The 24,064-nt window shown below is 36.1% G+C and overlaps 2 protein-coding genes across 3 annotated transcripts in view; both read right to left on the bottom strand.

Annotated features, from left to right (window-relative positions):
* The window catches only part of ror2 (receptor tyrosine kinase-like orphan receptor 2), a 62,640-nt gene extending 49,571 nt beyond the window's left edge, over positions 1 to 13,069 (bottom strand). Inside the window, exon 1 of one of the 2 annotated variants that reach the window (XM_052567922.1) lies at positions 12,686 to 13,069. In XM_052567922.1, coding sequence (XP_052423882.1) covers positions 12,686 to 12,761 — 76 coding nt within the window. In that variant the 5' untranslated portion in view covers positions 12,762 to 13,069. The remainder of the gene's footprint in view (positions 1 to 12,685) is intronic. The other variant, XM_052567923.1, reaches the window with a different exon arrangement.
* Positions 13,070 to 14,939: 1,870 nt separating this feature from the next.
* Positions 14,940 to 23,418, bottom strand: sptlc1 (serine palmitoyltransferase, long chain base subunit 1). Its single transcript, XM_052568112.1, has 15 exons — positions 23,284 to 23,418; positions 22,530 to 22,637; positions 22,223 to 22,317; positions 22,036 to 22,129; positions 21,189 to 21,261; positions 20,980 to 21,112; positions 20,768 to 20,897; positions 19,762 to 19,851; positions 18,038 to 18,145; positions 17,855 to 17,950; positions 16,906 to 17,002; positions 16,735 to 16,789; positions 16,438 to 16,555; positions 15,639 to 15,712; positions 14,940 to 15,560 (listed from the first exon to the last, which is right to left on the bottom strand). Exons 1-15 carry the CDS (start codon positions 23,335 to 23,337, stop codon positions 15,467 to 15,469), a joined length of 1,419 nt encoding a protein of 472 aa, XP_052424072.1. The 5' UTR covers positions 23,338 to 23,418; the 3' UTR covers positions 14,940 to 15,466.
* Between the last annotated feature and the right edge of the window lie 646 nt (positions 23,419 to 24,064).

The following is a 24,064-nucleotide window of genomic DNA, read 5'->3' on the forward strand; positions in this document are numbered from 1 at the left end:
GTCATTATCTGGCTCGGCTCGGTGTTTAAACCGTTTAAAACGATTCAGTTCGATTTGGTGAACTGTTTCAAAAAGATCCAGTTACATCGAATGATTCGTTCACGAACCCGACATCACAAACTGCTTTGTTTTTAACTGTCTTACAACAGACACAGAAGAGAAGACAATGCTGAATAAAGTCATAGTTTTTGCTATTTTTGGACCAAAATGTATTTTCGATGCTTCAACAAATTCTAAATGACCCTCTGATGTCTTACGGGTTTGAAACAACATGAGGGTAACGTTATTAATGACATAATTTTGCAAATTGGGCTAACTAACCCTAGTAACCGTTTTTTGTTTACAAGAAGTTACAGTCAAAGGAATTGTGATTGTCCTTTAGGTTAATCATTTGAAATAGTAAAAACAATATGTTCAAATTTTTGACTATTTTCTTTAATAGCTACATAACACAATACTTGTACTTTTACTTTCAGTACTTGAATAGTAAATTTTAAAATAGACTACTTGCAATACTTAAGTACAAAAAAATGTTGAATACTTTAGTACTTCTACTTAAGTGTGGTGCTTAAAGAGCACTTCAACTTCTACTCAAGTCACTTTTTTGATAGAGCACTTGTACTTTTACTCAAGTATGGGTCTCTAGTACTTTATACATCTCTGGTTATAGGTATATCAATTCACAGGGAATAAATAAACTGATAAAACATGTACCTTGGATGCATTTTAAGTTGCTTTGGATAAAACTGAAAAATGCATAAATGTATGTAATGTGTGTTGTTGTTGTTTGTTTTGTGTTTTAAATAGGAGTCCTCTCGATCATATGTTGCTGTCTTCTCTTGTGTGTTATGCTGCGTGAACTCAACCAATCAGGATGCTTAGCGCCCAAGTCCCGCCCCCGAAAGTTCCGGAACTTTGAAAAAGTACCACCTCGCCAGCAGGGACTTTCTGAGGGGCATTTTTTTTACCCGGAACATTATTTAGTTCCTGGTTCCTGCAGTGGAAACACACGAGGACCAGCCCAAAGTCCCTAGTTCCTGGGTAAAGTTTGTGCGGTGGAAACCCGGCTTATGGTGCTTTATAATGTATGTAATGTAAAAATAACACAGTAATAATATGGGATTTGGATCGGTCTCGTCTGAAAGATACCCGAGGAGGCACAAAATGCCAGTATCGGAGACGATACCGGTTCTAAGTATCGGATCGATGCATCCCTAACTGATTGTGTAACTATCCACTTTTTGTCATGTTGGCTGCACAGGAACTGGCACGGTTCTAGTTCTAGGAACTCGGTGTGGAGGAACCAAATGAGCTCTTACTTCAGAGTAGGGTCTCAAACAGAGTGCTTAGAGAGCAAAAGCGAGGTGAAACACAGGCACAGGAAGTGAGGAGGGGACATTATGAGACCCCTCAGTATCTGAGTCACCCTGACTGTACACTAATGCTTTAACAGAGCGTCTCTGAGACACAGATCTGCACAAAAGACAAGCCTGCAATTAGCCAGACGCAAACAGAACCAGACTCCACTTTTATTGCCACCGTCAGGGTGATTGTCTGATAATGAGAACTAAAAAGGGTTACTTATTAAGGCCTGAAGACGCTTCCTACCTTACTTGGAGAGAGGCAAAGACCTCTCAGTTTGATGTGGCTTGTAATCTTTCTTCACAAACAAAAAGTATTCTCATCTCTTTAAACGTTACGGTTGATCCACTGATGGCAGATGGACTATTCTGATGATATCTTTCATATTTTTCTGGACCTTGACCGTGTAAGTTACTTGGCAGTCAATGGGACAGTCACAAGCCTCCTGGTTTTTATCCAAAATATCTTAAATTGTGTTCTGAAGAGGGACAAAGCTTTTAAGGGTTTGGAACGACATGGTGATAAGTAATTAATGGCTAAATGTAAATTTTAGGGTGGAGTATACCGTTAATGATGTTTTCAGTGCAATATTTGACCAGAAGGGTAAAAATAACAGTTACTTTAATCAATTACGGCTTTGTATGATTCATTAATATAAAACAGTGAATAAACTGACTTGGATCTCCCTGTGCATTAAACGGTTTACTGCACACCTGCCAGCCAATCAGAATCCAGTATTCAGACATGCCATGGAATACATATATTAAAATAGAAAACCACACCACAAAATAAATAGATTCTGTCATCATTTACTCCACCTCAAGTTGCTCCAAACCTGTATGAGTTTCTTTCTTCCGTTGAACACAAAGTGATATGTTTTGAAGAATGTTACCAACCAAAGTGTTTCTGGTCCCCAATGACTTCCATAATATGTCAAGTCAATGGCTACCGTCGACTGTCTGGTTACCAACATTCTTCAAAATATGGTCTTTGTGTTCAAAAGAAGAAAAAAATGTTTCTTCCTACTTCTGATCTTGGCAGCGTAAATCACCAGCCACTTTCGCTGAATGGAAAATAACAGCTCGGACACTCAGATTTGATTGAATACAGTAAATAATATTAGAGACAGAATGCCAAGGATGATGTTCCTCATTTCTTGGTCGATATATTTCTTTAAACGTCTAACATGAGTCACTACCGTTGGACTTGGAGCGGCATCATCTGGTCTTTATTACTACAGTGAAGCCTCCAACTGAACACAGTGTGGAGCGTCTTATGTGTCGAAGCCGGGCAAAAGATCCATGTACAACTGCTTGACCACCGATCTTCAGGGTTAAACCCCACCCTGGGAACGTCTGAGGGGAGATGGGTGCATCTGTGTGTGTTTGTGCTGATTTCAATCAGAGAGAAGGGAACTGTAAACACCACGGCATCAAACACACGAGAGAGAGAGAGAGAGAGAGAGAGAGAGAGAGAGAGAGAGAGCTCATAACATAAGCCACGAATGATTGCACCGGTCGAGAAATGAAACGCAGATGTCATTGTGTACACTTTCAATAAATAGAGGCACATCTAGTTTCACTGTCTGGGTTCAATTAAGTTTGAGGCCATCCCACTGATAAAATGACCAGCATCGCTTGGCTTTCTAGAAGGGTCTCATTATTGACTTGAACCGGCATTGACCTCTGACTTGTATATTTTGTGCTACAGACATGAACGATACCTCGAAATATACAACTGGATGAGAAGAGGGCGATTCCTTCTGTAAGTGATCTTATCACTTTTGCCTGACAGGAACTGAAGGCTCCTACAACTACATAAATGCATTATAAAAAGTATTTTTAAAATAAAAATAAATTAAAATATAAATTTTATTACATACATTTAAAAAGTTTGGGGTCAGGAATATTTTTTTAAATGTTCTTAAATGTTTTTAAGTCTCTTATGCTCAACAAAGCTGGATTTATTTCATGGAAAATACAGTATAAATCATAATATTGTGAAGTGTTACATTTCAATTAAATATTGTAAGATGTAAGTTATTCCTGTGATGCTCCGCTGTATTTTCAGCATCATTCCTCCGGTCTTCAGTGTCACATGATCTTCAGAAATCATGAAAATATGATGATATGCATTTACTATAAAATGTTAGAAACAGTTGTGCTTCTTTATATCTCAAGTGGAAACTTTTTTGATTAATAAAAGGTTAAAAAAAACAGCATTTATCTGAAATAAGTAGTGAAATCTGTAGTATTTTATCATTACTGCCCGTTTTAATCAATTTATTTTAGTCCTTGCTGAAAAACACCTGTATTGTTTATAGAATATATGCATAAAAATATGATTCTAGATTATGCAAAAAAAAAAAAACAATGAATGCAAGTCATTCATTTTGTGTCATTGTGTCAAGTCATTCGAGTGAAAGAGATTCATTTGTCCATTTTATAAAAATAAAAAAAGTCTTTATCTTTCATCTGAATGCAATAACCTCTAAAACAGCTTTCCTTTTCAGCACGAACCCCTCGAACACTTGATCCCACCCAGCTTTATTCTTTTATGAAACACTCTTTTCATAACCCAGTCATGACATATCAAGGTTTTACTACATAAAGACACATAAAACACAAAAAACATCTAAATGTAAAAGGTTTCCAATTGTTTCTCACCTAATAAGATGATATTGCTGAACTGCTGAGGTCTGACACACACACACACACACACACACACACACACACACATGTTCCCTTTACGGTTATTATTTTGAACGCTCCTTCTCTTCTGAATATTGAAAACAACATATCCTACACATCAGGGATAAAGGTTTCGGAGCAGAGCTGACGTTCAAAGCTAATGTCAGAAAATAATTTGTCTCTTCTTATGAAACGGTTTTGTTGTGCGGTTCATGTTAAACGCTGATTCTGTTAAGAGTTTGAGCAAAAATAGCTCGAAGGAAAACAACAGTCAAGCGTTCGTTTTTTCCTACAGCTGTTTTTCGGGACAGACGACAGTCACAACACTGTGAGACTGAACTGTACAGGTTTACGTTAAAGAGAAGAGGGTCCAAGAGGAAAAGAGGCAGGCGATGGTCGACCGTTACATACTTGTGGAGGTATGCGGTATTAAACATGAGGCAATGTCCTGTGACTGTTTATGAGGCAAATTAAAAGCAGATTTCAGAGCGTATCATTAAAGAGCCCAGCATCTCAGCAGCTCCACATGAAACAGCAGTTTGCTGAAAACACACTTCCATCTTTATCAGAGCGTGTATTCATCAAGATCAATGTACAGTACTGCTTTCAGACTGAAACACCACATCACTGTGCCACACTCCTCGAACTTTACATCAGTTACATGCACGGGAAGAAACAGTCTCTGCAAGAATCTAAACTCAAATTAATCAGTTTAGATTTGTAGAATTTGCCGCCAATCAGTTTAATGTCTACTCATTTACAGAATTTGACACGTCTTAGAATGTTAAAACTTGAAACAAAATATCTATCATTTACATTTGCTTAAAGGGATACGCCAACCCAAAATCAACATTTAGTCCTTAATCACTCGTTCCAAACCTGTAAAAGCTTTGAAACACAATTTAAGATATTTTGGATGAAATCCAGGAGGCTTGTGACTGTCCCATAGACTGCCAAGTAACTTACACGGTCAAACTCCATAAAAGTATCAAATATATCATCAGAATAGTCCATCTGCCATCAGTGGATCAAACGTAATGTTATAAAAAGACAAGAATACTTTTTGTTTTTGCGAAGGAAACAGAAATAAAACGACTTTATCCCTTTACGCCCATCCCTTTAAATACCATTTTGGGGAGTGATTCGGATTTTCATGATGACTGAATTATATTTATATTATTAAATATAAATAATTGTATTTATTTTTTTATCTCACAATACAGATTTTTTTTTTTTTTTTTTTTTTTTTACATCAGAATTGTGGCACATAAACTCACAAAGGTAATTTTGATTTTTTTTGTTCCAACACAATTTTGAATTGTAAACCCAGAACAGTGACTCCATCTCTCAGAATCACAAGTTTATATCGTGCAATTCTGAGGAAAAAAAGTTGCAAGAAAATTTGCAATGTTTGCAATTTCCCAGAATTGTGGGATATATAATTCTTCTGGGAAATAATATCGGATTGCAAATTTTCTTGCATGTGACACAAATCTCACAATTCTGACTTTATTTCTCACAATTGCAAGTTTATATTAGTTTTAAAAAAATATTCGGTGGCAGAAATGGGCTTCAGTTGGGTTTAATATTCCTATAACAGTGTGGGTATTTTCCTTATGCTTAATTTTCATATGCTGGTAATAGAATTTGTATTTACTAAAAAATACAATTGAATATCCCCCACCATGAGGGTTTGGGCTAGAATATTAAAGCGTCTCCGGTCGTTTGGATCATGAACCCAATGCATTCTGATTAAATTCCTTGGTGGCAGTGTGAAGCCGACCGAGCATGCTTTTGGTTATTAGTTTGTTGATCCGCGGTGAACACCTTCTCCAGGCCTGACGCTGACGGATGGAGATGAGAGCACACATCTAGCGCTGGATGACGTCTCGAAACACATCCCTGATTCATGAAGGACCACAAACACCAACTTTATCTGGATTATTCGTTTCTTTTTCTGTGGGAGAGGTCGAGGGAAGGACGTTCGGTAAATTCCTGTTAGTTTGTAAGATCTACAGGAATTATAAATGTCTCTTTAAGTGCCATTCATAAAAATGGATGTTCTTGCACCATGAAGCTGTCAGAATGCACGCTAAAACAGTTTTTGATCTATTGCGGTTTTGATTGTTTCAGTTATATGCAAGTCCCTGTTCTGTTTTTATACAACCATGGAAAAATATGATGCTTAATGATATAATGAATCAGGATTATGGGTAAAATAAGATTTCAATAAGATTGCATGAGCCTCGATATACTTCAGACTAAATCTGTGGAAAACAAAGATGCTCTGAGAGGATTCAGTGGTTCAAGACTTCTAGAAAAAGGAATAGTTCACCCAAAAAAAAAAAAAAATATTGAAATATGATATCCCAGATGCAGATGAGTTTGTTTCTTCATCAGATCTAGAGAAATGAAGCATTGCATCACTTGCTCTCCAGTGGTTGCTCTGTAGTGAATGGGTGCCGTCAGAATGAGAGTCCAAACAGCTGATAAAAAACATCACAATAATCCACAAGTTACCCACAGCACTCCAGTCCATCAGTTAATGTCTGGAGAAGATAAACGCTGTGTGTTTGTAAAAAACAACCCCATCATTAAAGTGTTTTTAACTTCAAACTGTTGCTTCCAGCTAAAATATGAGTCCATAATCCATAATAACACTAGTTGTCTGGTCTGAATCAGGAGAGAAATCTGCACAGATCAAACACAACAGATCTGTTGGTGAAGTTTAATGTGAGAGACAACAGATTTTCACTGGAGGAAGTGTTATTATGGATTATGGACTCTTATTTTGTCTAGAAGTGAGGACTTCAAATCTTAACGATGGATTTGTTTCTTTCAAACATGCAGCTCTTCACTTCTTGAGACATTAACTGAGACATTGTGAGGTTTTTATCATCTGTTTAGACTCTCATTGTGACGGCACCCATTCACTGCAGAGCATCTATTGCTGAGAGGGTGATGTAATGCTACATTTCTCCAAATCTGATGAAGAAACAATCTTGGATGAGCTGAGAGCAAGTAATCTTTAAATTATTTGTCATTTTTAGGTGAACTATTGCTTTAAAACAATCACACCGTCATTGGTTCGTCATCTAATAGATGTTCTACCTTCTTTAACATGGAAATCTTTTTTAGGTTCTTTACTTCAAATCATGAAGTTAGACAATAAAATCAATAGATTGGAGAGTCAAAAACAGTATAGCACCTCACAGCAATTTCACTTTTCTTTCTACTCCTGAAAAAACGAGTTCATGACTGTAACTAACAAAGATTCAGGGTGGCTTTAGAAACACTTTCCATAAATCTTAAAGACATGCAGATATGCTTTCCATACATGTAAAAAAAAAATGCTTTGGCCTGCAGGATTCACACCTTGTGAAATATGTTTGTGGACTAAATAAAACGTGCTGATGTTTTACAGGTACGCTTTCATTCCTCAGACTCAGAGGACCAATGCATTGACAGAAGTGTGAGACGGGACCCGAACAAGGCTCTGAAGCTCAAGCTGAGAAATCATGTTTCTGCACATTTCAATACTGTCTCTGAACAACTAAACCTGAAGATCTGACCCGAAGGTTTGTTTGGGAGTTGAAATGTGACGGCGTGAAACTCGACTCTCCAACATTGATCAATCGGAGTATGTGAGCTTCTTCAGCTCCAGTCTTCTCGAAAGCATCCGGCTGAGCCAGTATCTCCAGTGAAAAACACCGCTCATATGAACACAACAGAAGCATGAATAAGCATTTCGCTTTTTGTCTGATAGTCTATTTTTATCCGTTATGCAAAGTGGGAAAAAATAAGTCCAACATAAGCAGCAGAGTGGCACCAGAGACAGAGACGCAGGCCAACTTTCCAACAGAAGGCAACCGCATTAATGTCCTTCTCCTCCAAACAGAGATTAGTGCTGAAGGACTGAGTCCAGCGCTGGGTGGCCTCTGGAAACATCTCACCTCGCTGGTTAATCTAGCGTTTGGATGACTCGTATAAGAATGTAGCATTTTTGATTTAATGTGGTTAGATAATCAGTATCAAATCAATGGCTCCCGGGCGATTCTTTTCCATTTTAATCAGGTTAATGCAATCGCTCCAGAGCGAGGACGAAGGAAGAGTGCAGTAATATGTTAAAGATTTCACAGGAACAGCCATGAACGTCTTGTTCGTGTTTCAGTCAATGACCCGAATCAAAACATGGATCAGGGTTTTGTTTTCATGCTGCTTAAAGGACCAAGGTGAAGACACGCTCTTAACGTAGTAATGCATAAAACAGAGCATGCAAGAGAAATCTGTCATCACGTCACAAAACAGTTGCACAGAGTAATAGATTTTATGGTATGAATCATCAAAAAATTAAAAAAATAATCACTTTGCTATTGCATCATGTTTGTATAGTTCATAGAAAGCGATTAAGCTCTTATCAGCAAGCTTTTCCTCCAAACCCGTCTGGTTCTCCCGCTGGGGCGCTGTTTGGATTCGAGATGCTCTGGATTAGGGATGCGAGGGTTCAATAATGTTACAAAAACATTTCCATTGCACAAGCACGACCGCGGACTGGCTTGGCAATCAGGGACAGATTTCCTCTTCCTGATGTCTCTTTCTCGGGACGGCAGCGAAAGCGTTTTCATCTGCTCTGAATCATCTCTGCTCTGCATTCATCACTCCACCAAAACTCATTTCCAGTTCCACATTGGTTTCCATCTTGCAATTACCATAAAAAGGCATTTCTAATACTAGTCATGATCTGTCTGTTTCTACTGGTCAGTTATATAATTATATACAGAATAAAGCCTCAAAGTGCGTGGGATCAATGCTAACCAAAGCATATCAGCCATTCTTAATGCATTTTATTTAGAAAACAGAAGTATACTTAGAAATATTTACATAATATTTAGATTCAGAATTGTTTGTTTCCTTATTTGACCTTTTAATTCAGACATATATCAAACAACAGTTCATTAAAACATTGCTTCAGCTTAGGTTCACACTGCATTGAAAAATTCAGTAAGATTTAAAATAATAATAATAATAATAATAATACTTTCATTCAGCAAAGATGCATTCAATTGTAAACAAAAGGTGACGAGTAAATACTTTTACATTGTTACGAAAAATATTTCAAATAAATGAAGCCAGAAAAAAAAAACATCAGTTTCCACAAAAATAATAAACAACACAAACTGAATGATGCTGAAAATACAGCTGCGCCTCGCAGAAATAAATTACATTTCAACAGATATTTACGTAGAAAACACTTATTGTAAATGGTAATAATTTTTCACAATATTAGTTTTTTTACTGTATTTTTTGAGCAAATAAATGCAGCCTTAGTGAGCAGAAGAGACTTCTTTAAAACACATTGAAAAAAAAAAACATATAATAATTACGAACCTCAAACTTTATCTGTAAACCGTTTTTAATTGAAACACCTCCTTAATATTACAGAAGAGGTGTGTGTGTTTAATAAAGGTTACGGACTCAGATCAAGGCGTGGGTATGTCTCGCTCTTTCCCACGGCTAGACTGGCTCTCTCCAAAAGTATTAAAGGATCAGCTGCCTTACTGCGCTCTTTTCTTCATGACGGACGCTTTGAAGATTTCCCCTTGCCCTGGTCAACTCTGGATTAACTGACTGAACTCTGGGTAACACCACGAGCGCGTCCAGCTCACTTCACAGCTCAACACAACCGTGCTTCTCTGCTGTCTTTGAGTCAGGACTTTACCAGTTCAGGTCAGATATAATAGATCATATAAAAAAATGCTTGCGGAGTTGTTTTCTAACAGTTGTCCTATTCCTGAATTTTTGTTATCAGAATGTCTACAGACTTTTTTTTATTTAATTTAATTTTATTATTTGTAATTCACATTATTTTAAGTCACTAGATTCTCACTTTGTCACGAGGCCAGAAATCTTAAAGTCCTCATAAAAGTTGTAAAATTAAATGCAAAACTTGAGCTTATTTTTACTGAAACTAGTCAAAATTTCTCGTTTTCATTTCACGTGTTGTAATAAAATAATTAAAACAGAAAAAATATGTATAAAAACTTTAAAAACAAATATAGTTGGTTTAAAAAATATTTGTAAAAATATATAAAATACAAAGTACTAAAACTTTAAATATTATTAAAATGAAAATGCAAAAATGAAAACTTTTAAAATAGGAAAGTTAAAACTAAACTAGTTTTTGGGACTCTTAAGGATCTGTAAGGTCTGTGCAAAATTTCAGTAGAAAAAAAAAAAGTTAAATTATTTATGTATTTAAAACATTAAATTAAAAAATAAATCAGTTTTAAAACACAATACAATAAAATTTAAATAATTAATTTTGTGTTTTAATTTCTCCTTGATTTAAAAAAAAAAAAAAAATCTCAGAAAGCACCAAAAACAGTTTGTACCTTCGATTTCTTAATATAAATTTCTCCTCTCCTCTTCATATTTTAGAAAAGGGTTCCTTCATGGTTTTTGGAGGGGGTTTGTAAATAGTTTAGGACCCCTGGCTTCCACCAAGCCCTTTTGTCTTTTAATGATCAACACAATCATTCAGCATTAACTTCCAAAAACTGGAAAGTGTAAATATGCAAACGTCTGAGAGGCGCAGGCGTTAAACTCAAAGGAGGAGGCATTACAGCGAAGGATCTGCACATGAAGAAACACAAGCCCTTCAGTCAATCCTCTGCCCTGTGTGAAGCTGATTCAGTTGTCTGGGGCTTCAGGGCTCTTATTAGCAACTGAATCAATTAGCACGTCAATGGGCTTGTTAAAGATCTCCCACACCTTTCTGATGGTTGAAAGTGTGAGTCAGAGGAGCTGGACCCCCTGCGGACCGCAGAAACACAGACACCCCCGCCAGGACTGAAGATGAGCCCATCCAGCTGGGACGGTTTCAGACGGTTTCTAAAATGGATTTATTTTAGAATGGCAAAAACGCTCGTATTTTTAAATTGGACACTGACACTTTGATTGTTTATATCATTGCAAAATGTGACCTGTATTTCTGCACTGCTCTTTATTATAAAGTTGTTACCCTGGACCGCAACATAATGGTCCATTTTTACAACTATTTTGAAAATCTGGACTCTGAGGGTGCAAAAAAAAAAAAAATCTAAATTTAGAAAATCATCTTTAAAGTTGTTCAAATTAATCAAAAATTAAGTTTTGATATACTTACAGTAATAAATGTACAAAATATTTTCATGTGACATGTTCTTAACTTAATATCCAAATGATTTTTGGCATAAAAGAAAAATTGATAATTTTGACCCATGCAATGCATTGTTGGCTACCGCTACAAATATACCCCAGCGACTTAAGACTGATTTTGTGCTCAGGGTCAATGTAATGCATCCAACTTCAAATAATTATACTATACTTTACATTCAGTGATGTGTACTCAACTGTCTGACAGTGTATTTTAATATCACTGACTTACTAGATTTTTATTAATATTCTGAATATTTGTTTTAAATTTTCATTTCAAAGTTTTAGTATTTTTGGTGTTAAGTTTTGAGGAACAAAAAAATCCAATTTATTTTAAATAATTATTATTTTTAAAATAATTTTAATAACCTTTACAGTTTTAATTTTAGTTACAGTTTTAGTTAACTGTAATACCCTATTAAGAAATTATCAACATTAATGCCATGATGAAACAAGCACAGACAGCTTTGAAGGCATTCGTTTAATAATACCTAAAAACGAGATTAAGTTCAGAAAAATAAGAAACCAGCAAAATTATCATTTTTAAATATTGTATTGTTTCTGTTTTCATTTTATTCAGTTTTTTTTGTCAGCGTTTAAAACCAATTATTAAATGAAAACACAAGAATTCAACAGCGCATGCGCAACCTTTCCAAACGTTCCCATTCTGAGCCGTTCTGAAAACCCGAAATTAATTAATTAATTATTTTTTTTAAAGCATCTGTGCATCTCTGTTGTTTTTACTTTTCGCGTTTATAACGCAAAACTTGTTCAGTCACGTGGTGCGCGTGCATGAAGGAACGCCTAATCAATAATGAGCTCATCTCTTCACTCCAGGCGCTCAATCTGCAGCTCAGGGTGATAAAGCTGGGAGGACACGTCCCATCCCCCTTTAAACTCCAGCCAAATGGCCAAAAAAAGAGCGCACATTCCAAACAGGAAATCTCAACATCTGTCCCCCTCCTCCCTGCGGGGAGGAAATTAATCAACAAGAAATCAATCCCAAAATATGCATCTGATTACCAACATCAGACCCGATGGCTCTCGTGTAACACCGATTCAACTAGATTTCTGAGTGTTACACCCAGAAACAGTGCATTACATGAAATGATCTGGATCTGCTTAGTACGCATTCAGTCATTTAGCAGAAAAATGACCAAAAGCATATTCATATGATAATAAATCACTGTCGATCAACAATACGACATGCAACATTCAGGCTACTAAAGACTTCAACTTTAATGAAACATTTCTTTGGATGGGTGGTTCGGATAAACTTGTTGAACAGCAAAAAAAAAAACTTTTTATTGTTGCATTGACTCTTTAAAAAAATAAATAACTATTTGCCTCCTTTCTTACAATGTTATTTCTCCCAGCACAAACCAGCGCGTTCACATCAGGTTTAAGGAGAGCTGGTGCTAAACGAAGGAAAGTGTTACCTGTGAGTGTGCATGTTGTGAGGAGGACTGCTATCAGCATCAGAGCAGCTCTGGCTGTAATCCTCAGAGTGTGCATCCTTCCTCTGGAGCAGCTGGATCTGGGATCAGCGCGCTCAAACTTCCAGATCCCTGCGCGAGCGATAAGAGAGTCTGCGCGAGCGAACACGGCGCGTCCGGTCTCAAGTGTGCACGGAATCAAACTCTTTCTGATGGTGCGCTTGCAGAAGAATAACGCGTTTCATCCCGCTCAGTCCAGAGGTGCTCGTCGACCAACGGTGATCCCGTTCAAGTGTCCCAAAGTCTCCTAATGGAAAAGTGCAGGAGTAACTCCAGCTCCTCTGGACGGAGGACGGGTCCATCGCGAGGGAGGGAGCGAATCTGCCAATCCTACTACAGCAAAGGCGCCGCTCATGAATATTCATTATCCTCAATCAGCAGGCCCGCTTGATTTGCTGGAGGAGCACGTTGATTGGCTAATGAATATTAAAGAGGTCACGTGTCACGACGCTCCAAGAAGGTTACCAGGAATTTCTAGCCATAGTAGGATTAGTGAATTTGAAATGGGATAAGAAATGTGAAAACTTTGGAAAAACACGACACCTACTGGTGAAAAAAAAAATTATTACAAGAAAAAAAAAAACTTTAGCAGGGATGCATTCATTCATAATTTACAGTCAAGACGTTTGCGTCGCTACAAAATATTTATGTTTCAAACAAATGCTGTTCTTTTTATTTTTTTATTAATTAAAGAATCCAGAAAAGATGGCCAATCTTTGCAAAACTTTAAGCAGTGCAAGTGTTTTAACAATGATAATAAAAATAAATTAATAATCGATCATCAATAACTTAAATAAAAATCGATAAAAATGAGAAGAGGTTCAAAACATTTTTCAACATTTAAAACCTGACCAGACATCTGTCATTTCAAATTCACATGTAAAGTATGTGAATTATACAGTTTGTGTATAATCTCTATACAGTTTAATGAGTGTATAATACAGTTTCATTATACAGGGCTAGGAACAGGGTTGTGTATCTGTATCTCTGTTTTTGAGATTGTCAGCTGTGTGGAAGGATCATACTTTCATAGCTGACAGAGTTTAATAACCAAATAAAATTATACAACACTAAATTAATTCATGTTTACTTTACATATTATGCACATTACATAGTTTCATATAAATGCATACACATCCTAAAATGAGCATGCCAAACATTTTAATAATTAAAACAATAAGAGTTCAATCAGTTTCTTGAGCAGCAAATCAGCATAATATCTATGGGGAGCATGACATGCAATTAAAGAAAAATCTTTTTTTTTTTTTTTACTGAACAGTTTAGTGAACCATTAGACAATAAGTAAATAAATAAATAGTGCTGTCAAATGATTAATTGCTTAAAAAAAAAATAAAAAAGTTGTTGTTTTCATAATATATGAATGTGTACTGTGTATATTTATTATGTATATATACATACACACTTATACAGTAAATATTTATAAAATATTTACATGTATTTACATGCATATATTTATATTCTTATATCATATTTACATGTATTTAATGTATAAACATTTTTTTCATGGATATATACATGCATGTGTTTGTATTTATATATACATTACATAATAAATATACACAGTATACACTCATGTTATAAAACAAAAACTTTATTTTGGACGCGATTAATCGTTTGACAGCACTAAAATTAATAAATGTGTTTTGACGAATATCATATTTGCTGTATCAGGATTTTTATGGCTCATTACATGAAGGATATTCAGAGGCCTAAAGGTTATCAAAAATTGCCAAAAAAGTTTCATATATATATTTATAGAGAGAGAGAGAGAGAGAGAGAGAGAGAGAGAGAGAATACTTACATAAGATGCATATAAACATTTTTTGCAGGGATGACTTATTGATGAAACTGATTGATTGAAACAAAGCTTGATGATATTCGATAGTTTTTTAAAATAATAATATTGTCTAGATAATCAAGTTAAACTAAGCTGGTTCAGTCCAGTACATGTTCATCTTGAAATATTACCAACAATATAAAAGTTATCATATTCACTTCAGAAAAATCTGATTTTTTTCTGCAAAAACACACATGAAGCTTAAGCTGAAGGTGGACTAAAAGTAACACTAAAAGTCCAGTGAAGACTGAAGACTGAAGACACAGCAGGATTCAAATATAATTCAACGTATGAATTGCTGGAGATGGAAAAAGATTATAAAAACTACTGCAAAAATACTATATTTAAAAGCTGAAATGCGTTTTATTCTTGAAACATATTTGAAAACAAATGACATGTTGACAGATTCAGAACCAGATCAGATTTGGTGTCTCTTGACCAGTGCACTCAATGCATTCAGTTACCGAAAGAGTCTAAGAATAAACGCTTGATTCAGAAACAACTCGTATGCAGGGCATAAACACTGGGAAAACATGTAAAGAAGCAACTCTTTGGTCAAAGGTAACAAAGCAATGTAAATATTAGTGTCTATAAAAATGACTTTGTATATAAAATAATGATTGTTTCTAGGGCATAGTTATTGTTGATTAGACAAGATCTCCCATTATTCTAGACATTCAAGATGGTGCACACCAACTCAGTGCTGCATTTATTTCAATGTGAAATGAAGACTAAAATAATCAACATTATCTGTACAGCAGGTATGGAAAACAAATATAATACAATCAGTGTATTCATCCATTCGAGTTGTGTGCAGTCGAGGTCTTCAGGGTCAAAGGTCATCATGGCTCTCACATGATCTCTCATCATTTGAGGATCTTCAGCGCTGCTTCTCGAATGCACTGCGCTGCGGTCTGGATCTCGTCCTGCGTCTGCTCAACAGTCACCACGACTCTGATGCTGCGGACACACACACGCTCAGAAACATCAGATTCACAGCAAAGCATGATTTCAGACACATAGCTCACAGATAATCACCTCGGCGGTGGAAGGAAACGCTCTTCTTTGTCCAGGTACCGAGCCAAAGTGAGTGCGATCTGTCGGTCCAAACTCTACACAAGAGACCACAAATAAGAGATTATTTATACCGCATTTACTATAATACACAGGAATTCACAATCTACCTTTATTTCATTTAATGCATTTCTGTGACATTTCTCTAAAAAAAAAAAAAGTTTTCATAAGTTTTAAAGCAATAAAAATATTAAAAACGTTAATGACTTCCTGTTTCTGGTTATATAATCAACATTTAATTAATGTTAGAAAATTGCCAATTCCAATTCTAAATTGTGATTGGATGAGCCATGTATAAAAATGGTTGTAAATGCTGATGGCACATTCAATTAAAATGATTACATTTAATGCATTTCATTTGATGCATAGTGGTGACAACGCTCTGTAGACAAAGATAAATTATGTATTTGAAATAAGTGTGTGTTTGTCTTTACGTTCAATCAGTTTAAGCGTCTCTATCTTTTTTTCCTCTGTGATAGCTGGATTTCTTTTTCCTGTCATCAGTTATGACTTTTGTGGAGTATCTGCGCGAGGGCGCCCTCTAGCTTCCAGTATGAATGAATCAGACATTACTTTACATGTATGTGCTCACAACACCCTATTTTATCTCTCTCTCATGCATCAGTAGATGCATATGATTTACCGTAACTGATATCGCAATAAATACCAGAAAATATTGTGATAAAGTAAGTCAATGAGTGACAACCATATGCATGATAACCACACTAAGACAAGTGAGTTGTGGCCTGCTGGTGTAACATACGTAATCAACAATGGCTCGCAGCAGCTTCAGGTCATCTGTTCTGGATCCCGAGCTGTTCTCCAGCTGCAGGTGAAGAGCAGGAGCTAACGGCTCTCCGATCACCTTCAGCCCTGGAGTCCTGCAGAACACCCCCCAAATCATCACTAAAGTCCACAGAAAACACCCCCAGCAGCAGCCCCCCGGTGTATGAAGTCAGATCTTTACTGCTCATAATAACTAACACAACACTGATTCTGGTTTAAAAAATGGTTTCTTTTTTATTTTTTGTTAAAAAAAAAGGAGGTAAAATGGACTTGCCCTTGTAGTGCTTTGTGGACATGTTTGCATTTATCCCGTAATACCCTGAAAAGGCCTGTGAGAGAGAGTGAAAAAAATAATAATACGGCAATTAGTGTGATAATTTGACCAAAACATGCTCTACACGAGAAATTGAATGCATGTAGTTTAATTAAACAAAACTGTTGTTACCTGGATCTTCCTCCATGATGTTGAGGGCTTCGATAGCAGCAGCAGCCAGCATGGGTGGAAGAGACGCGGAGAAACAGTAACCCTGACCCGACAGACGCTGACAACACCAGAAAACACATGCATACTCAATCACCAGCGCACACCATAAGATAGCCATGTTCATGTCTGAGTGCAGTAATGATGGGAAACAGAGCGTCTTCTTTAGAAGGCAAGCAGGTTTTAACAAAGGCTATACAACACGTATTTGAACAAAGTGTTTCAGACCTGAGATGTTTGGAGACAGTGGCAGCTGGTGGAAAAACCACGCAAGCCACTGAATAAAAAAAAAAAACTGTATGATAATCTGCAAACGCTGCTCAGATTATTGACGCTCCACATGCATTTAAACAGAGCATGTGTAAAGTCACTAAAGGAAGAATGGATCTGATATGATCCGTGTGATTCACAAGTGAAGTTATATGAAAGTCAAATAGGCGAGGACGAGAATAAATCACTTATGACTATAGGTTGCATGAGGATAATTGTGCTCTTAATTCCAGATCTAAAAATGTTGCATATGTATATAATTACAGTTTAATCTTCAGAATATAGAAACCATGTGTGTAGAAATATACATCAAAGGAGACTTCCTTTGATCATTTAAATAATAACCAGCAAGCCAAACCTTACAGTACTCACTGACTAATAAAATCCTTGGCTAACTGAAAGACAAACCCAACATCAAAAATGAAGATTAAAGAATATTTCGGCTGCCAGTATTTGCTGTAAAACATCCCCTATTCACAGAAGTGCATTCAGTGAGGCAGAATCTCAGTTTAGACCAGATAATGAATGAAGACAGTACACTGACATTAGCTTTGCAGTCTGAGTTGAATGGAGCAAATAAATTGTAATTTTTATAAAGTATGCACAATGGTGCAGATCAGTTATTGCTGTTTTGTAGTCATACCTGGTGATCAATAACGAATGATCGTCCGCAGCAGAAGCCTCCGATGGACGCCAGCGCATTCTCCATGTTGGCACTGATGAGGTCAATATCATCGATCTGAAATGAAAACACACATGCGGTTTTCACCAAATCGTTAATTAACACCCGAGTTCCTGAAACTGTAGAGAAGTTAGTATTACGTACGTTGACCCCAAAATGCTCTGTGACGCCTCTTCCGTGTTCTCCAAGCACTCCGAAAGACATGCTCTCCTCCAGGAAGATTCGCACTTTATATCTGTACTTCAGCTTCACCTGGAAAAGAGGAAGCAAGAGCAAAAACATCAGTCTATGTACGTCTACAGCTAGGTTTCCATTAGAGCCCGACCGATATCGGTTTTTGTGGGTGTCGATACAGATACCGATATTAGGGAGTAAAATAAGGCTGATAACGATACTAATATTAGAGAGTAAAATAAGGCCGATAACGATATCATGGAGTAAAATAAGGCTGATAACGATACCGATATCATGGAGTAAAATAAGGCTGATAACGATACCGGTATTATGGAGTAAAATAAGGCTGATAACGATACCGGTATTATGGAGTAAAATAAGGCTGATAACGAAACCGATATCATGGAGTAAAATAAGGCCGATAACGATACCGATATTAGAGAGTAAAATAAGGCCGATAACGATATCATGGAGTAAAATAAGGCTGATAACGAAACCGATATCATGGAGTAAAATAAGGCCGATAACGATACCGATATTAGAGAGTAAAATAAGGCCGATAACGATACCGATATTAGAGAGTAAAATAAGGCTGATAACGATATATCGGCTGATAGTCTTTGTGTATATTAAAGTACAGTACCAGTAAAAGGTTTGGACACTTTCCAAACATTTGAAATGTAATCTGTTCATCAAGTGAATGTGTCTCTTCAGAGGACATCTATAAACAGCTCGATTCACGTGGATTTATTTAAATCTCTTAATGAATGTTTTGAAGCGAGTGAATCGATTTCTAACGGAGGAACAGAGATCTCTCAGATTTCATGAAAATAAATCTTCATTTGTGTTTCAAAGATGAACAAAAGTATGACGGATTTGGAACGACATTAGATTGACAATTTTCATTTTTGGGTGAACTATCCCTTTAATTTGTTTCTTTGAAATTGTTTGTAAAATGTACTCACAATTTGTAAGTGAAACTTGTTTCAAAGTAAATCAAACACAATTTTCTATTTTGCATATTATTAGTGATGCTTTCCTTAGCAAAAACCACAGAGTCAGATGACACAAACAGTGCTTTCAGAGAGTTTTTAGTTTATTTGATTTTCGCATTTTGTTGTTTCAGCTTATACACCATACCATCTGTGACCCTGGACCACAAAACCAGTCATAAGGGTCCATTTTTGTAATTTAGATCAAATATAATAAACACTTTTTCCACTGATGTATGGTTTGTAAGGATCAGGACAATATTTTAAAATCTGGAATCTGAGGGAGCAAAACAAATCAAAATATTGAGCCTTTAAAGTCGTCCAAATGAAATCCTTTCCAATGCATATTACTAATCAAAAATTAAGTTTTGATAAATCTACAATAGGACATTTACAATATATCTGTGAATGGCACATCAAAATCAGATTACAAAATGTTTTCATTTATTGAATTATGAGAATTTAAGCTTGTGCACTTTCACATCTACGTTCAAAAATGGGAGTGACAGTTAAAGGGTTAATATCCTAATGATTTTTTGGCATCAAAGAAAAATGGATAATTTTGACCCATATGGTGTATTGTTGGCTATTGCTACAAATATACCTGTGCAACTGATGACTGCTTTTGTGCTCCAGGCTCACACACTATGATAAAGCAAAAAACTGATTTGTGATAACTTAAAAGAAAACATTTTCTCTTACCAGTTGAGGTAGTGGACAGAGATCAGCAGTGTTGATATAGAGTCCCTCAACGACAATGAACCGCCGGATTACTTTCGCCTTGCGTGGATTCTAAAGAAAAACACAGAAATAATACGAATGAATGAACAAGCGAGTATAACTGTGTAGAGAAACATCAAACATCAAATGCTAGACTTTTCTAAAGTCATTAGTGTGGACAGATCATGAAAATGTAAATTTCACTGCACATTATTCATCTGTGCATGTTTTACTTAGTCCTAAAGTTTGTTTTTATAATCTTGCATAAAAAGGGAACAATGTTTTCTGCTTAAAAAAAAAAAAAATTCTGTTGACAAAAAGCCACATGGAGAGAGAGAAATGTTAAAATAACCGATAAAGCCACTTTTCACTGTAGTCAAATCCCAATTGTTAAAACTGGTGACATTTTATTTTAATGTTCTGCTGTTGCAGTGTCCACAAATAAGTACTGTGTAATATTAATTAACAAAATATACTAAATACAGGGTTATGATTAATGCTTGTTGTTTGCAATTATGCATAATTTTAATTTACTTAAGTGTATTTAACATTTAAGAAGGACAGTGTTAATCAAGTCTGTTTCAATTACTTTAATATTTATATACTGCACACTATGCTTCTATGGAAGGCCAAATTACTCAAAATTAATCATTATATAAATGCTGAAATATATAAATCGTTAAATAAAATAAATAAATATTTATTTCACTCCACATTCATTCATGACGTACCAACAACTGTAACTAAATAAATAAATGTATAAATAAAAATGAATAATTCAAAAAATCAATATATAAATGAATATATTTATTAATTTATGCATTTCTTTATCTCTGTAATTATTTATGTATTTAAAGAAAAAAAAAAGTATTTATTTATATTTTTCAACATGTATTTAATTTTGACTACTTTGGCCTTCCATATGCTTCACCAGGAAATCTGTCATAAACTCATGCGCTGACTGAATTCCTCTTCGGTGTGAGATCACCTTCTGATCCTCGATCTCCTGCTCCTTCAGGAGGCGCTCCAGATCCTCCATATCGTTGTGTTTGAAGTATTTGATGAAGCTGCGTGAAGCCTGCAGGCCTTTCTGAATAGAGAAACACGCCGCCTCGTCGCTGAGAAAACAAGAGAGAGACCGATCAGGAGGCTCCTTCATCTCTGTGAAAAAAGGCCTGTTGGGCTTCAGCAGGACCATACACGAAGATGATGTCTCCTCTCTTGGAGTAGGCTGGGATGGCGCTGGCGATGGTGGCGAAGCCGTACGAGTAGATGATGGCCTCCTCTGTCCCCATGAACTTGGCCAGGCGCTCCTCCAGCTCCAGATGCACATCTGTGAAACACTGCACTGCTGTAAACTGACGAGCAACACGAGACAGACAGACACCTGAGATGATGAGTCTACCCACCGAAGGTCCCATAGAAGCCTCTCGGTCCACACGTCCCCACGCCGTACTTCTTCAGCGACGACAACGCCTTCAGCTGAAAACAAATGGACCACACTGTAAGGCTTCTGTTAATACACAAAACAGAGTTTCATAATGAACTTTATTCACCTTTCACATGCCTCATCGTTTATTTTGCTTACTACATGTTCCACACCACAATATTCATGACTCACATGTGTTTTAATCTTAATAGCATCACAACACAAGAGTAAAATAGAGAAAACTACTGTGAACGGCATGTGATGTTATCTTCAAGGAATCTGGTATATGTGCTATTTTGTTTAGAGGTTATGATGATGATAGAATTATATTTTAAAAAACAGAGACAACTTAGATTAAATGTTAACTTGAGAAGTCTGAGTTGATGTCGATTATTTGTACACCTTTCGTTGTTGTTTTTTTCAACAGAAGATAATTAATTTGCTTCTGTCTGTTGTTATATAAGTTGAAAACTTTATTTATCTACTATGCAAAGTTAGACAGATTTGACTTTAAGCAAAGATGCACTCAATTAATCAAACGTGACAGTACAAGCATTTAACTGTAACTAAAGATGGCAAATTCAGAAAATATTTAATAATTAGAAATATCTCTGGAGTAGTAAATCATCATATTAGACTGATTTCTGAAGATGCTGAAAATACAGCTTTGATCACAGGAATAAATAATATTATAACAAAGTTTTAAATAAAATAAGGTATTTTCTAACTGTAAAAATATTTCCCAATTTTACTGTTTTTAATCACATAAATACAGACTTGGCAAATATTATAAATAATTAAAAACTCCTACAGCTGGTAAGACAAACCTTCACGCGCTCACTGTCCAGCAGACCCAGGAAGTTAAACGAGGCAAAGTTAATGCACTCTTTCCCATTTACAATGATTTTGTGGCTTGGAGGCCTGTAGAAGAAGAACACGGCCTTCAGTCAGCATCTTTATTATTATTTTACACCATACGTGATGGAGATGTGTCCTGAAACAGCAGAGACGTACCCCGTGACCACGTCATAGTTGAGGGAGGGGTGGTCTTTAGAGACGGGGGGGACCAGCGGCTCGGGCTGCCACTCCTCGATCAGCTCCTCTTTCTCCTGAGACACATCAACAACAATATTAGACGATCAACACCAGCTAGCAATGAGAAAGACCTGTAAAGCATTTACTAGTCTTATTCAGCATTGATCTCAACATCCACTGATGCATTATTTTAATCTAAAGTTGGATCTGTTGATATTATTTAATCAGACTTATTTAATACCAACTGACAATCAACAGTATTTTTTGTGCATAATGGATCTCGCACCTTTTCTGTGAGGTCTGATCTCTCCTGAAGTTTATATGTTTTGGAAAACAGCAGTCTGATGATCCATAAAATGAGGATCCCTTCTAAAATCAAATGATAAGCTGGAGCCTAGAAGAGAAAACAACACGACTATTATAACATCAATACATCACCTTCTGATTCACATCATTATATAACAATGTTCATAACTGGAGGATGTATTGCTAAAGATGGAGATACAAACACTAACAAGTGTGGCATTTAAATTGCTGTGTCTAGTCTGATAATGGTTAAGGGAAAGCTTATTTTTAAAGGGAAATATACATCATACAGGTTTGTTGGCAGTTTTATCAACCATCCTAACACACAAAAAGAAAATAAATGGAGCTACAGCATTAAGGATAAACAGCACACAGCTCATAAAAACAATTTCATCCATTTAATTTACACCAAAATACTATTACAGACAGCTGTAGTTACTACAATGACTTGGAAACAGACACAAAAGGAAAGAGCGATCGAGGAAACTAACATTTTTAATGTTTGTAGTGTAGTGGTTGATGAAGGTAATGTGAACTGATGTGAGTCTCAGGTGTGTGTTTAACACTGTTCACTTCCTGGAGTTACAGCATCACAACACTCGGGATTAAATGTGAAGCAGAGCCAAATACACTCACACAGCCCGGCGCTGTTTAAATGAACACATTTGACAGAGCCTATCGATATTTCTACTGACTGGGAATGTAAAAAAACAAAAGAAGAAAGTCATAATTACCTCGTAAAACGCTTGCACCATCTCCACCAACACCCACTGCTGTCCAGACGCCATCTTGACTGAGTCACGTGACCGCGCGCGTCTTCCGGAGTAATGAACGCGCCATCGCGCGGAACACAGGCGTCAGTGCAATCCTCGAAATGTTTAAATGTTTAAATAAATATATATTAATACTTGAAAATACCTTCGTTCAATTTCACAAAATGAAACACATTTCTGGTCACTTCCTGTGTGAGTCTGACACCTAGTGGACTTTCTGTTATCTGTGAACGTGCACTAACATTGAGCACAGAATCATAAGGGTCAATGCTTTGAAATTGCGATTTCTTGCGATCTGAATAAAAAATCTTTCCATTGATGTATGGTTTATTAGGCTAGGACAATATTTGGATGAAATACAACTATTTGAAAATCTGGAATCTGAGGGAGCAGAAAACAAATCTAAATATTAAGAAAATCATCTTTAAAGTTTTCCAAATGAAGTTCTTAGCAATGCATATTACTAATCAAAAATGAAGTTTTTATATATTTACGTTAGAAAATTTACAAAATATCTTCATGGAACATGACTTTTATTTAAAATCCTAATGATTTTTGGCATGAAATAAAATCAATAAGTTTGACTCATACAATGTATTTTTGGCTATTGCTACAAATATAGCCCAGAGACTTCAGACTGGTTTTGGGCTCCAGGGTCACATAGTTTACGGCATGGACATTATGTGTCATTTTTATTAGCAAACGCATTTACAGTGCACCTAAAGAATGATGTCCAGTATTC

The sequence above is a fragment of the Carassius gibelio genome, chromosome B10, assembly GCF_023724105.1.
Source record: "Carassius gibelio isolate Cgi1373 ecotype wild population from Czech Republic chromosome B10, carGib1.2-hapl.c, whole genome shotgun sequence".
In the NCBI taxonomy this organism is placed as follows: Eukaryota; Metazoa; Chordata; class Actinopteri; order Cypriniformes; family Cyprinidae; genus Carassius; species Carassius gibelio.